Source organism: Sebastes fasciatus, chromosome 9, assembly GCF_043250625.1.
Source record: "Sebastes fasciatus isolate fSebFas1 chromosome 9, fSebFas1.pri, whole genome shotgun sequence".
Taxonomy (NCBI): Eukaryota; Metazoa; Chordata; class Actinopteri; order Perciformes; family Sebastidae; genus Sebastes; species Sebastes fasciatus.
Window position 1 is genome coordinate 18,279,576 of NC_133803.1, and position 13,939 is coordinate 18,293,514.

At 38.2% G+C, this 13,939-nt stretch overlaps 1 protein-coding gene across 4 annotated transcripts; it reads right to left on the minus strand.

Moving 5' to 3' along the window:
* Positions 1 to 1,813: 1,813 nt before the first annotated feature.
* On the minus strand, positions 1,814 to 12,513 carry znf451 (zinc finger protein 451). Of its 4 annotated transcripts, none has more exons than XM_074646375.1 (13): positions 12,380 to 12,513; positions 10,473 to 10,533; positions 8,931 to 9,014; positions 8,717 to 8,830; positions 7,364 to 7,475; positions 6,925 to 7,075; positions 6,697 to 6,823; positions 6,397 to 6,556; positions 5,427 to 5,574; positions 3,863 to 5,283; positions 3,713 to 3,781; positions 3,471 to 3,527; positions 1,814 to 1,966 (listed from the first exon to the last, which is right to left on the minus strand). In XM_074646375.1, the coding sequence occupies exons 2-13, from the start codon at positions 10,527 to 10,529 to the stop codon at positions 1,926 to 1,928; spliced, it is 2,541 nt and encodes an 846-aa protein (XP_074502476.1). In that variant the 5' UTR covers positions 10,530 to 10,533; positions 12,380 to 12,513; the 3' UTR covers positions 1,814 to 1,925. The 4 variants fall into 4 exon arrangements, with proteins under 4 accessions (XP_074502476.1, XP_074502479.1, XP_074502477.1 ...); XM_074646378.1 differs by lacking the exon at positions 12,380 to 12,513 and adding an exon at positions 11,900 to 11,924; XM_074646376.1 differs by lacking the exon at positions 12,380 to 12,513 and adding an exon at positions 10,757 to 10,898.
* Positions 12,514 to 13,939: the final 1,426 nt, after the last annotated feature.

Here is a 13,939-nt window from a genome sequence, read left to right on the forward strand (position 1 = left end):
GATGTCACAACATTTCACAGTTTTAAGCAGTCTAAATGTGTCATTTTATTTTCAGTTGCAGTGTATGGTTGTGTCCAAAATTCCACACTAACTTGCTATTTAGTACGCTAAAACAGTATGTGAGATATTTTCGTATGTCCGAAACCTTAATATGAAACTAATAGTACGCGAATTGCATACCATATCCGCTGAAATATTACAGTATGCAAACGCTGGGCACTACGTCGACATAAATATCCCACAATGCAATTGGGTAGTAACAACAACGTTCATAACAGATGTTGACGGAGAGTTCTGCAACATCAATAACACTTAAATTTAACTGTACGTATAATATTTCACTTTGCTAGGTGTAATATAAATGTTGAACGATAGTACACCTATTGAGTATGTAGTGCACAGTATGTGATTTCGGATGAAGCGTGTATATATTTAAGGTCCCATATTGTAAAAAGAATTTCATGACTTTTTCTTATTATAAAGCAGGTTTAAGTGCTATATAAATACTATGAAAGTATCAAAATGCTCAATCCATGGAGAAATACGCCCAGCCCGTTTTCAGAAACTGTGTCTTTGAAAGAAGCTGTCAGGATTTCTGTAACTTTGTGATGTCACAACTGTACAACATTCACAGTTTTAAACACAAACAATCTAAATGTGTCCCAGTTTATTTCTGGTTGCAGTGTATGTGAATGACATCAGCTGACAGGAAGTAAACATGGACCCAAGCTGTTGCCTAGCAATGCAATTCCATTGAAATGCGCTAAAAGGAGTGTTTCGGACAGAGAATACAGGCATATTCAGGCCGACAGAATGAGGAAATTATGTTGTTGTTTTTTTTACAGCATGTAAACATGTTCTAGTAGAAACAAAAGTATGAACCTGGAAATGAGCACAATATGGGACCTGTAAATAAATTACCCACATCCATCTGCCATGTTCTACACAACTTGCTGAAAGCTCTGTAGATTAATGTCTTTACATCTAAATGGGAATTAAAGGAGTCAGGCCTATTCACATTCAATCTCAGAGGAAACTTCATCTCTGAAACTGTAATTCAATAGTAGCCGTCAAATTCTACAACCAGGATTCCCCATTAACGTGTTCCTCTGAGTGCATAAACACCCACTGTTTACCACCTGGGCCAATATCTCAAACTATTTTAGTGTATTGGACAGTTTTCTATAATTAAACTCGCAAGAATCACAAATTATGCAATGGATAAGTGACTGTGAGGATGTGAAGAAAATGGCAAAAAAGCAAATGAAATCTGTTTTTGCAAATATATCCCAATAACAAAGGGAGCAACACAAAATGCATCTGAATGCCAATTTGTAGTGTGAGTCCCCTTTAAAAGGAATCTGTCAGTCACCTTCTAATGGTTTTGAAGACAACATGAGGAAACTAGCAGAGCCCAAAGAGCTGTTGTCAGAATTGCTCACACACTTCATTTTAGAGGAATGGTCTAATAACTTTCAGTATCACATAAAGATCAGGAATAACATATGCCTGCACTCCAGGAAAGACTTAAGCTTTTTTTTTTAAACGATTTCAAGTCTGCAGTGAAACCCGAGACTGCAACTGAAGATACGGATAGTACCGTGGTCACAAGTTCAACCTTGGCATTTTGCAGTGTCATGATGCCATCTATAGCACATGTGTCGACACACCAAAGTGTTCAGTCTTCAAAACAGAGGATATAACTCCACAGCCACAAACAAACCTTCTTGACTGGGAATGCCCTGTATTGATTTTATTATGTAATCATATATTGATACGTTTCAAAAATAAGTAAAACCACAGAAAAAAGTATAATAGCAACTACTATTTATTTATTATATTTTGAACACAAATACCTGGTACAAAACATCTCAATATAATGTCCGATGAACATTGTGTCCCAAAAAATGTATCAGGTCACGTCCTTAAAACTCCAGAAGACTTCTTTTAAGAGCTTCTTCCAACTCTGTAAAAAAAGAAGCAGAATATAAAGGATCCAAATTACACTATGTCCAAATAAAACAATGCAAATTGCAACACCATCATAGCTATGCCAGGAACAATTTATATTAACCTAATAATTGTGTGAATTTTTTTTTCTCCATATGTTGACAATTAATTGTATTACTTTTGATCAATATTTAAAGCAGTCGAGTTGAGAATTGATATCCTCATACAGCTTCCACATTCACGTATATGTTGTCACTACAAAGACTAAACTTTTGTCTCCAATTTATCCGTGACTAGTTCATTTTAGACAGTTATATGAATTATATAGTTATATGCATGTGAATTGTGAAAGTATGACATCATGTGATATTTATGGAGAATTTAAACAAGAGTTTAAATTGGAAAACTATCTGTTGAAAACCATAAGTACAGGCAGGTTATTTGTAACTTTAAAGTCATTGGAAGATATAAAGGGCTGGATAGAAACCAAAGCATCTGCAACCTTTGTAATGCCAATTGCTTGGGAGACGAGTATCATATTTAGTTTTAATGTTAAGAATAATGAATTATGGAGAAAGGTATTTGCCAAAGTATTATTTAAACCGCCCATCTATGCAATCAGATATGCCAAAAGTTATTTGTAAACTAGAAGTCTTGTTGAAGAATGTCCTTCCTTTGTTTCAGTAACATTTGTTGTACTTTAGCCAAGCTGTGTGCAATTGTTTTGGTATTATTTTATGTTTCGTTTGTGCTCCATACCAAATGATCGTGGTCCTGAGCCACATGAATAAATCAATATAAATGAAATTACGTATTATTATTATTATTATATTTTTTAACCTGCTGGGCAACCTTGACAAGCACTCAATATATATTGGATTTCTCCCCGGATCAAATATTGTGCTTTTATGGGAAACTGATATGTTGTTACGAAAACTGCGAACCACTAAGGTAAACGCACAAGGAATGTTTATCAGACTAAATTCAATTCTCTACAGTAAAATTAGATCACTGTGTAATATTTAAATAGGTACACAAAGGGACGTATGGTAGACTCAGTCGTAACCTGAGGCTGCAGAGAGTTATACTCTTTTTCTCAGAGTAAACAAGGATTACATGCTCAGCCATAGGGCTACGACTAACGATTATTTTCATTGCTGATTAATCTGTTGATTATTTTCTCGATTAATCGATTAGTTGTTTGGTCTATAAAATGCCAGAAAATGGTAAAAAAATCAGTGTGCAATCGGTCGATCAGTGTTTCCCAAAGCCCAAGATGACGTCCTCAAATGTCTTGTTTTGTTCACAACTCAAAGACATTCAGTTTACTGTCATAGAGGAGTAAAGAAACCAGAAAATATTCACATTTAAGAAGCTGGAATCAGAGAATTTTGACTTTTTTTTTTCTTAAAAAAAATGACTCAAACCAATTATCAAAATAGTTAGCGGTAAATTTGATGGTTGACAACTAATCAATTAATCATCGCAGCTCTACTCAGCCACATACAGTCAACACATACCTCTTTCTTCTTCTGCACCCAAAGACGGTTCATGCTTCATCTCGTCATCCGATTCATCTGTAATAGATTACAATAAATGAGCAGCTGATATTTTGTAAGTAGATCAAAAACACAAGCACAAATGTGATGCAATACAGCTCTTACGTATATATGTAAAAGAAAGCTACGCTGTGCATTTGCTTGCTTATCTATTTGTCTGGGCGGCGTGAGAGACAGTGGTTATGTATCGTTTAATTTCCTACTTTCACGTGCTTCACTCTCTTTGTCGGTCTGATCCATGTTCAACAACTTCAGTGTTTCATCATCAATCTCTGAAATGACAATATGAAAAACAGGATTAAATGCTGCATGCAAATGTAGATAGTAATATCAAAATGTTTTAATTGATGTACCATCGGTGTCTGGTGTGATCTCCACAGCATTGAGTACTTTTACAGTAGTGGGTTCTGCTTTTGTGTCTTTACAGGTCCTGGAGCTCGTGCAAGGTTTCAGTGCACAGTGTCGGGAGTGATAGTGTGTATGGAAACTCGGTACGCCCGTGAAACTCTCCTGGCAAACTTTGCATTCTACGTCGAAGGTCTTGTCCAGGTGCAAGGCCGCGTGCTTTGTGTGGACGTGAGTCTTCATCTGTGCAAAGGAAGGAACAGATACGGCACAAGGACCGCACACGTACTCGCATTTCCCTTCAGCGGACAGATCCCTCATGCATTGTGTGTATGTAGCTTTCGCCTCCTCTTTGCTCTTTTCTGAACCCATGCATGGGCACGTGAGCAGACCGGAGCTTTCAGCAACGGCGGGCTGGACGACTTCGACATCGTCCATGCAGTAGTAGTCCTTACTGTGAAGGCTCTTGTAGTGCGCCAAGAACTCGCCCTCGGATTCAAACAGCATGCTGTCGCAGAGGCCGCAGAAGTGAGAGCTCTGTATCTCCCCGCCGTGCTCATTCGCGCAGTGTCTGCGTACGGTGGATTCTTTGAAGAACTTCTGGGGGCAGTGTCCACAGATGAATCTCTGAAAGCTGTGACTGCTCGCGTCGCTGCAGTGTCTGCGGACTGCCCGTTCTGAGTCAAAGACGTCCTCGCACATCCTGCACATCCAAGTCTGATTTGCTTTTAAAGATGTCTCTACTGTGGACTTGGAGGATGAAGGGACGTCGCTGCTGGTGGACGGCTTGGCGTCGATGACTTTGGCGAGCTCCTCGGGCACTTCCCGTTCGGTGAAGTAGGTGTGTCCGCTGTGAGCTTCTGCCACGTGCGACAGGATGTCTTCATACCGAGGCTTTTCCACTTTGCACTTACGGCAGTGGTAGAGGAAGTTGGAGAGGTGAGCTCCCCCGTGAAAGCGACTCATATGCAGGCGAGTGATCGAGGACTCCCCCATGTGTTTGCCACACATGCCACACTGGTGGAAAATCTGGTTTACGGCCAAGAGATGCTTCGTGGCTGTAGCCTCGAGTGAGAACTGTATACCGCACTCGCAGAACCACGCTGTGACCATGTTTCTGCTAGTGCTGCCGTTCACACTCGGCCTTTTACGTTTGGCTGAAGATTCTTCACAGCGTGGCCTTTTCCTCTCTCGAGCCCCCTTGGTGTGTTGAATTTCACTGAACCTGCAGTACTGAAGGAGGGCTTTCTCCATGGTTTTGTTGACCTCAACGTCGTGCTGGGTCGATTCTTTGTGCCTCTCGATTTCAGCCTGGCTGTGGAAGATTTTGCAGCAGAGGGAGCACTGCCCTCGCACTTGCAGCTGCTTCATTACCTGCACTACTGTTTTATCAGCCTTGGCCACCGCACAGCCCTGTCTGCAGTGCACACTAAAAAAACAAGAAAAATAAGGAAAAAAAAGGAAAGGAAAAATCTGTTTCAACAAAACATCTGAACAAAATCAGTGTCTGCTATACAAACAATATAATGTCAATATATGCACATGTACTGAATAAATCACAATTAAACTTACTCAAAGTGAGCTTGAGCTGTCTGATGTGAGATCAGTACTTCCTGACATAAAGAGCATCGGATGTTGAATGTTGCATCTTTGCACAGAGTGATGAGACGGTTCTTGACATATTGTGAGATGGGAACCGGCAGCGGACTTCCCTTGGTTTCTTTAACAAGAGGAGAAAAGTAAAAGGTACACATAATCATGCTCATAGAATACCACTTGAGCATTTTCTTTAAAGGATAACTTTGGTATTTTTCAACCTGTACCCTATTTTCCCATGTTTTTTTTTGTCTAAGTGACTAATGGGAATAACACATTCAATGCATCCGCCAGCCGCTAAATGAGCTGTAATGTAATCATTCCGGGCAACCTGGCACCGTCAGTTTACGTTCACTAAAAGTGCTTGTTTATGGCACTTACAGGTTCAGATTGTTATTATAAGTGTCTGACAACATTATGGAAAGGACCCTACAGAGATATTAAAAATGTTTTCATACCTTTTGCTTTCTGTTTGTCAGTGTGCCATGTCTCTTGTTACCGGAAGACAACAGTGAGAGTGGAGAGAGGCGTGCCACTGGACAGTTTGTTGTGTTCGAGTACAGAAAACGTAGCCGAGTGTTATCTAAAAGATTTTCAATGTCATGGCTGAATATTTAGATGAATTCGACAATGTGGATGTGACGTAATGTTTCAGAGTGAGGTTTCTCCGAGCGAGACACACAACAACAAACAGAATGATTACATTACAGCTCGTTTAGCGGCTGGTGGCTGCAGCCTACTCCCTCAATACTGGACCAATTTCAAAAAGTGTCGTCCCCATTTGACACTTAGACACAAAAACATGGGGAAATAGGTTCCAGGTTGAAAAAATTTAAGACACCGTTATGTAAAATAAGCCTAAATTGACGAGAGAGATTTGACATTTGAATATGTGAGGTTTTAATGAAGATGTATAGAAAATAAAAACATTTTCAATAAACCTTACCAGTCATGGCGAATGACTCTGTGAAGTGGTTTTTGGCTGACATGTGCTGAAGACACTCGTCTTGGAGGTTGAAGAGGAAGTAGCAGGCAGGACAGGCGAAACACACGATCCGCTGATAGGTCTGAGTGATGCTGTGACCATCAGCGGTAGATGACGACACCTAGTGATCAAAATTCTCAAAATAATGAATATCACTACTATAGATCAATAGTTAATAAATACTGAATTCAAACATTAATTAATGGATCCTTCAAAGAGCTGGAGTTTTTATTAATAGCACAGCCAGAAAAGTGCACAAACCTTAGACTCGACATGTTTCCTCCACGCTTCTTCGGTCTCAAAATGTCGACCACAGGCAACGCAGGCAAAGAGCTCAGATGGACATCCCTTGAGATTGATGGTTGGGTCACAAGGGGAGTGATCAAACCTACACACAAGATATTTTATTGCAAAATATGCCATGTTTGTACTCAGGGAAAAGGTTCAAAAGGTCTCACACCTACACTGAAATGGACAGAAGAGGATTACCTTTTTAAATGGCCTTCAAGGAGAGACACATTGTCATAAGCTCGACCGCAGTTGATCACTGGACAAGTGTGTCTAGTTGAACTATTTCCTGGGAAAGCAACATGTGCGCGTCTTTTTACGAAACCAGCATTTATCACTCCAGGTTTAACACCTAAATTAACAAAAAGCACAAGTTGACACAACTTCTCCAACATGTAGAATCACTGTAAAAGGATGCCTTGTCATTAGCATGCCTATATCCCCTACAACTTACATAAAGAACGCGGATTACTGCAGCAGCACTGAATAGTATACTGGTAGAAATATCAAACAGTACATAACAAAAACATGCTTTAAAAAAGTTACTCTGCTGGCTTGAATCAACGCCAACACAGACAGATTTACAAGTGACAATGTCAGTGATTACGCAACAGATCTCTGATCCAGATTAAAAATGTACCTGGCATCTTTAACCACATGTCCACACAGTGCTTTGCTTCCCGATTAATGCCATTTGGAGAAGTAAAAGCCAGCTCCTGCTGTCCGTGAGCTCTTTGTAAGTTTTGCTTCTCCTGAAAATGGACACAGAAAGAGATGAAAGATAACGGAACATATTCAGCATCTTTATTTACACTTGCCTTATATGAAAAATAGACAGTAGAAACACTGTTTAATGTTAGTTATCTAAGTCACTAACAGTATGATGTTGTATGGAATGAATACACCACTGTTGTTCATTCTAGTCCTGTAGGTTGTCACAGTTATTTGCTTTCTATGCATTCTTCCCACAAGGTGGCACTGTTGCTGCTACAACTAACCTTAACTGACTACATACAGTAAACAACACAACACAAAAAAATGTCTACTGAGCATTTTTAGTCAAAATTACTCTTAAAATAAAAAAAAGGTTGGCTATGGAGTTGTTAATGAGGTTTCGATAGCACTGAAGCGACACACTGGACTTTGCTTTCCTCTGCTGAGGACACAAGCACAGTTGTAGTAGTTTATAAATAAAATATTACGTATTGATAATATTGGACCACTCAGCAGTTGTAATGTGATCATGTAATTGATTTAAGGTAGATCCCACAGACTGCACCAGGTGATGGTTTTTTTCCTTTACCAAGTTGATGTTGCACTGGACAAATGTGAATGTTTGGTTGGAAACACTGGAATTAGCTAGCGGCTCAAGCCCTTTTAGTGCTCTAGGCAAAATTTGGATTCGGGTTAGACATCACAATAGTTTTAAGAGAAAAATTAAGATTTTTATTTTCATAAATAACTGTATTATAATATAGATAAACAATTGGACCCTGTTATTGTTGGCATAAAAATGTTTACTCAGTTTCACTACAATTGAAAAAGATGTGAGAAAGAGAGTTACAGGGGCGAAAAGTGTATTTCTTTCTTTATTTATTTGTTCATTTGTTACCTCAATGCAGAAAATGAGGAATTTTTTTTTTTTTTTTTAGAGGGCGACCAGCGCCCCCTAGAAGATAGTTCCCTGGGCGACCGCCTATATGGCCTACGCCTTAAGCCGGCCCTGAGAATACAGTTATCTCAGTACTGATAACATAAATTATGAAAGTAGTAACTATAAAGTATGCATTGCAACCTTCTTTTGCCTACTATATTATTTTGTGTTATTTTTTTGTTTTTTTTTAAGTGCCCAAGTCATTTTGCTTTTAAATGCTAGATGGAAAAAACAATTAAAGACAATAGTCTGATAAAGATACCTCCAAATATGTTATAATTTAATTACAGTCTAACAACCAACAAATGAGCAGCTCAACTTATTTTGAAGCAAACTTACCTTGAACGCTCTACATTTATCTAATCTTTCCCTTTTCTCCTGGGCCACCTGGTGTGCTAGTCTGTCCAGTGTCGATGTAACATGCGCTTTATGGCGGGTGATTTTATCCTCAATCTACAGGAGAATAAAACACACCACAATTTCAGAAAACTCTAGACGGATATCATCTATCCAATAATAATTAAAAAAAGTGTTTTTCTATATAGCCACTCACCGTGCCCGCCGATGACGAGCATCCCTCATCCTCATTATCACTCAGCAGATCAATACATTCCAGTACTGGTCTGACGGAGCCCTCCTGAAGCAAGTACAAGACACCATGTCATTTAGTGTTATAAAACACACCCACATTTATATGACTCAAAGCAGTATGCAAACCCTGTACAATGTAAAAAAAAAAGGGTGATTTATTTATTCTAACATGCCCAGGAAAACAGAGGTGACCTATGTCCAGTGGTGGAAAGTAACTGAGTACATTTACTCAAGTAATGTACTTAATAATATATATTTTTTAATAATAATAATACAATTTTGAGGTACTTTATTTGAGTATTTCAATTTTATGGTACTTTATACTTCTACTCCACTACATTTCAGAGGGAAATATTGAACCTTTACTCTACCACATTTAGCTGACAGCTTTCGTTGCTAGGTACTTTACAGATTAAGATTTTACAAACAAATCATGTGATCAGTTTATAAAATATGATACCATGCTACAGATTAAACTATCCAACAGAACATAAAGTAGTTAAAATGTGCTCCACCTCCACCAGCTGTCACATTAAAATGCTGCTTAAATCATCAGTAATAATATTCCAATAATATGATCTATAATATAGGGCTGTCAAAGTTGACGCGTTAACGCAAATTTGTTTTAACGCCAACAATTTCTTTGACAAAATTAACGCAATCAAACTTTCGGAGGTTGTGGCGAGCTCATTTTTAAAGCTAGGGTGAAGATACTGGCATCACATGAAACTAGAAAACATAAGGAATCCATTGGTATCACGTCATACTAGCTTGTCGGGATTAATATCTCCAAACTTACACTACATTTTGGCAAGGAAAAACTGAGTCTGACTCAGCAGGGAATTTTGCAAGTCACCACAAAGTCAAAAGCTATGCAGATTTAGGTGTAATATGATGGGACGCTACCACAAGGAAAAGGAAGAGCAGCTATAAAAAAGACTGATTCTCAGGAGGTTTTTTTTACAAAATTTCCCAGTTATTTTTCAATTTCACACTGGGGGGGGTGATACGACATGATATAGTACATGTGACTAAAACACACGGTGATTACTAATGGCCTTTTATAATGCTCATTATAACAGTCTTTTACTCACTGATTTTATCTTGGTCTCTGTCTGTGGGTATGTGTGATTCTGTTGTCTGCTCTGTTGACCTGTTTTTACTCTGCCTATGTCTGTAAAGCACTTTGGTCAGCTCATGTTGTTTTAAATGTGCTATAGAAATAAATTTGACTTGATTAAAACTTGCCAATCTATGGCTGGAGATAGTATAGAGATGTTATGAGGTAAGGGACAGAGTAGAAATGTTTATTTTCGAAGTTAGATAGACATTATATCAAAATTGTAGACTACCTCTCAGCTTTGTGTCTGATTATCAGGCCAAGATGTTATAGCATTTAGTTAGTCCTCTCAATGTCAAGAGACAGAAAGTAAGCAAATGCATTTTTTTTTATCTCATCCTTTGAACCTATTGATTGTTTTTTAATAGATAAAGTGTGACTTACTGATACAAACTCCACCTCCTCCACCTCATCGTCCTCTGCTTCAGTTGGAGAAGACATTTATCTGAGGGGAAAAAAACACTTAATGTTACTTTTGAAGCTGCAGCCCAAACTTTGAACTTTGACCATACATATGGTCTACTAGCACGAGTTTAGTTACAGTAATAGTTGCCTGACATGTGGCCACGCTTTGAGTAAACAGGGGTCAGCTGGAGACCACATACGAGCAATAACTAAGGTTAGGTTGCTATGGTTGCTATGAGGCTTGCAACAAAAACACGACTTACTCTGGTGTAATGTAGGGCATGGGGGGGGCGTACTTTCCTTCCTCGCCTACAACACTAGTGTTTCTTTTTTAGTGCTGCCACTGATGGGCGGAAGCTAAACTTCAGCGACGGTCTCCAAATCTCTGTGTTGTTGTTGCAGTTACACCTCTCGGCCTCCAGGTGGCAGCACCGAGCGCCCGAGCTGTCGAACTGCACTCCCAACTAGTGATGGGAATTCCGGCTCTTTTTAGTGAGCCAGATCATTTGGCTCAGCTCACCAAAGAAGAGCCGGCTCTTTCGGCTCCCAAACGGCTCTTCGTTTTACCACTTCTGCCTTTTTTATAGTTCAGCCAAAATTAGCTCTGTTTTGACCTATGATTAGTACGTGTGCACATATATCACTTAAATTATTCAATATAATTATAGCTTATTTTGTATATTGTATATTCTTAAAATTTCAATTTTTCTAATTCTATTTTATTCTAACGTTTTTATCTATTCTTTTGTTATTATACTGTTTGACTTGCACCAACATAACCAAAGCAAATTCCTAGTGTAAATCTCTTACACCTGGCAATAAACACAATTCTGATTCTGATAATTATACTAAACCTTTTAATTTCCAGAATACCATAATTTCCCTCAACTTTATGCAAATGAGGAGCGGGCGTCATGATGCTCCGTTTCTCGAATCGCGATGCCATGCTACCAGAATGCATTGCACGGCTGCTTACATAGACAATGAATGGGGATGCCATGCTACCAGAATGCATTGCACGGCTGCTTACATGGACAATGAATGGGGAGCGTGGAAAGCGCGGAGCCTGTGGACACGTACCATCAGTGCATGGAGTGCCCGTGGCGCGGAGAAGATCATCCTATCATTCTGCCTCGAATTAATAATAATATATTTTTTTTAAAAGACATCTTAAAACCTGTCTTTTTACCAGAGCATTTTCTCTGTAACTTGCACTACGAATTTTATCCTGCATTATTTATATTTTACTATTTCTACTGTTCTAAAATGTTTTATTACTTTTATCATGATTTTGTTGACTCCATGCACTGCTCTTGCTGCTTGTTTTTTATTGATTCTTTGTAAAGCACTTTGAACTACAACTCCTGTATGAAATGTGCTATATAAATAAAGTCTTACTTACTTACTTTAAAACGGCTCTCGGATGGGAGCCGGCTCTTATCGTTCACTTTTAGGAGCCGGCTCTTTGAACCGACTCGTTCGTAACGAGACATCACTACTCCCCACCCGCTAGCTAAGCGAGGAAGAAGAATGTTTCGCGCCTAAGTGGGCATTTTCCAGTGCACTTAATCGATCGTAAATCGTATTTCTGCAACTTTGACACGTATTTGACGTCGATGTGAAGTAGCCTAATATGTCGCCGAGGAGTTCTCCTTTCTTTTGATGTGTTTGTATTGACAACCATCTTCTGTTCAGCAACTTTATGAGCAGTAAGTAACGGGAGCTTCACTCTGACGGAGGACGCTGCAAGGCTCTGGGTTAGATAGCTAACAGTAGCTCTCTGACGTTTGCAGGTTGCAACGCCCCAGTTAACTACTGCAAGATAAACACGCCGACATCAAACATGGTTTAAATCAACAGATGCATGAAGCTGAGCATGACATTACCTGCTGCTTGTTGCTGTGTTGGCTCCTCAGTTGACAGTAGCTAGCTACAACATCCACAAATCAAAGTAAACGCAGCTACTAGTCTGGTCTGATAAGTCACGTGTGTAACTGAAGCGCTCCTTTTCTACGCGGAGTGTGCCCGTACGGGCGGGGTTTACTGGTTGTTGAGATGGAACTAAACGCGAGAACAAACTCCGCCCGTCTGTTTTTACCTAGTCCGGGCTGAAAGTGTGAATCCGCCAAACTGTCACTATTAATATTTTAGTTCACAATAAACATGTACCAACTTGTCACTATTTACATTAAACTATAAAGTTATTTAACGTCTATGCAACAAAACATAGACGTGTGGCCATGCAAGAGTATATACATACATATATATATACATACATATATATATATATATGTATGTATATATATATCAATGTATATATACATATGTATATATATATATATACATATATATATGTATATATATACATATATATGTATAGCCCAATTGTGTTGTTTAATATAAACTTGTTTTCTTTGCATTATTCCAGATCTGAAAACACTGCATCTTTTTTGTTATTTTGACCAGTTGTCATTTTCTGCAAATAAATGCTCTAAATGACAATATTTTTATTTGAAATTTGGGAGAAATGTTGTCAGTAGTTTATAGAATATAACACAAATTTTAATTTTACTCAAACACATACCAATAAATAGTAAAACCAGAGAAACTGATAATTTTGAAGTGGTCTCTTAATTTTTTCCAGAGCTGTATGTATATATATATATATATATACATATATACATATATATTTGAATATATGTGTATATATATTTATTTTATATATATATGTTTATATATATATATATATGTTTATATATATTTATATATGTATATATATTTATAAATATATATATATTTATATATAACATTGGTTCACGTTTTAGGGTTCATCACCATCTGTCATGCTGCACTCCTGAAGCAACCTCTCTCGGAGGAGCCACTGCCTTTACAATGTGGGGGAGATCTTTAATAACCTCACTTCAGTGATAGACAGGTATGATTGATAGTCTAGGCGTATCGATATGGCTCAACTTATCCTCTCCGTAGGTTCAACTTACCCCTCATCGGGGGCAAGTTGAGCCAAAAGACCACTTTTTGGGGGGAAAGTCATATTTTGAAAACTGTTTATTTTAGATCCATTGTGATTATTCCCAAGGATGCACCACATCCTGAAATATACTGTATGTACATGTTTTAGTTTGGCAAATCATTCATATTTGGTTACTGCTGGTATGCAAATGTATCTTATGGGAATAACATACATTCATTATACTTCATAATGCTACATAACATAACATAGGGTATAAAAGAATAACCATAACATTCCAGTCATTTATATGTGGTAAAATATTGTATGTGACAATATGTTTTCATCATGTAAAATATATATTGCTCTATTGCATATATATGGATATATGGCATACACAAACAATATGGCTGTTGCATATTATGTGAACACATGTTAACATACTATACATCATGTCAGTGTCTGGGCTTTTTGTCTG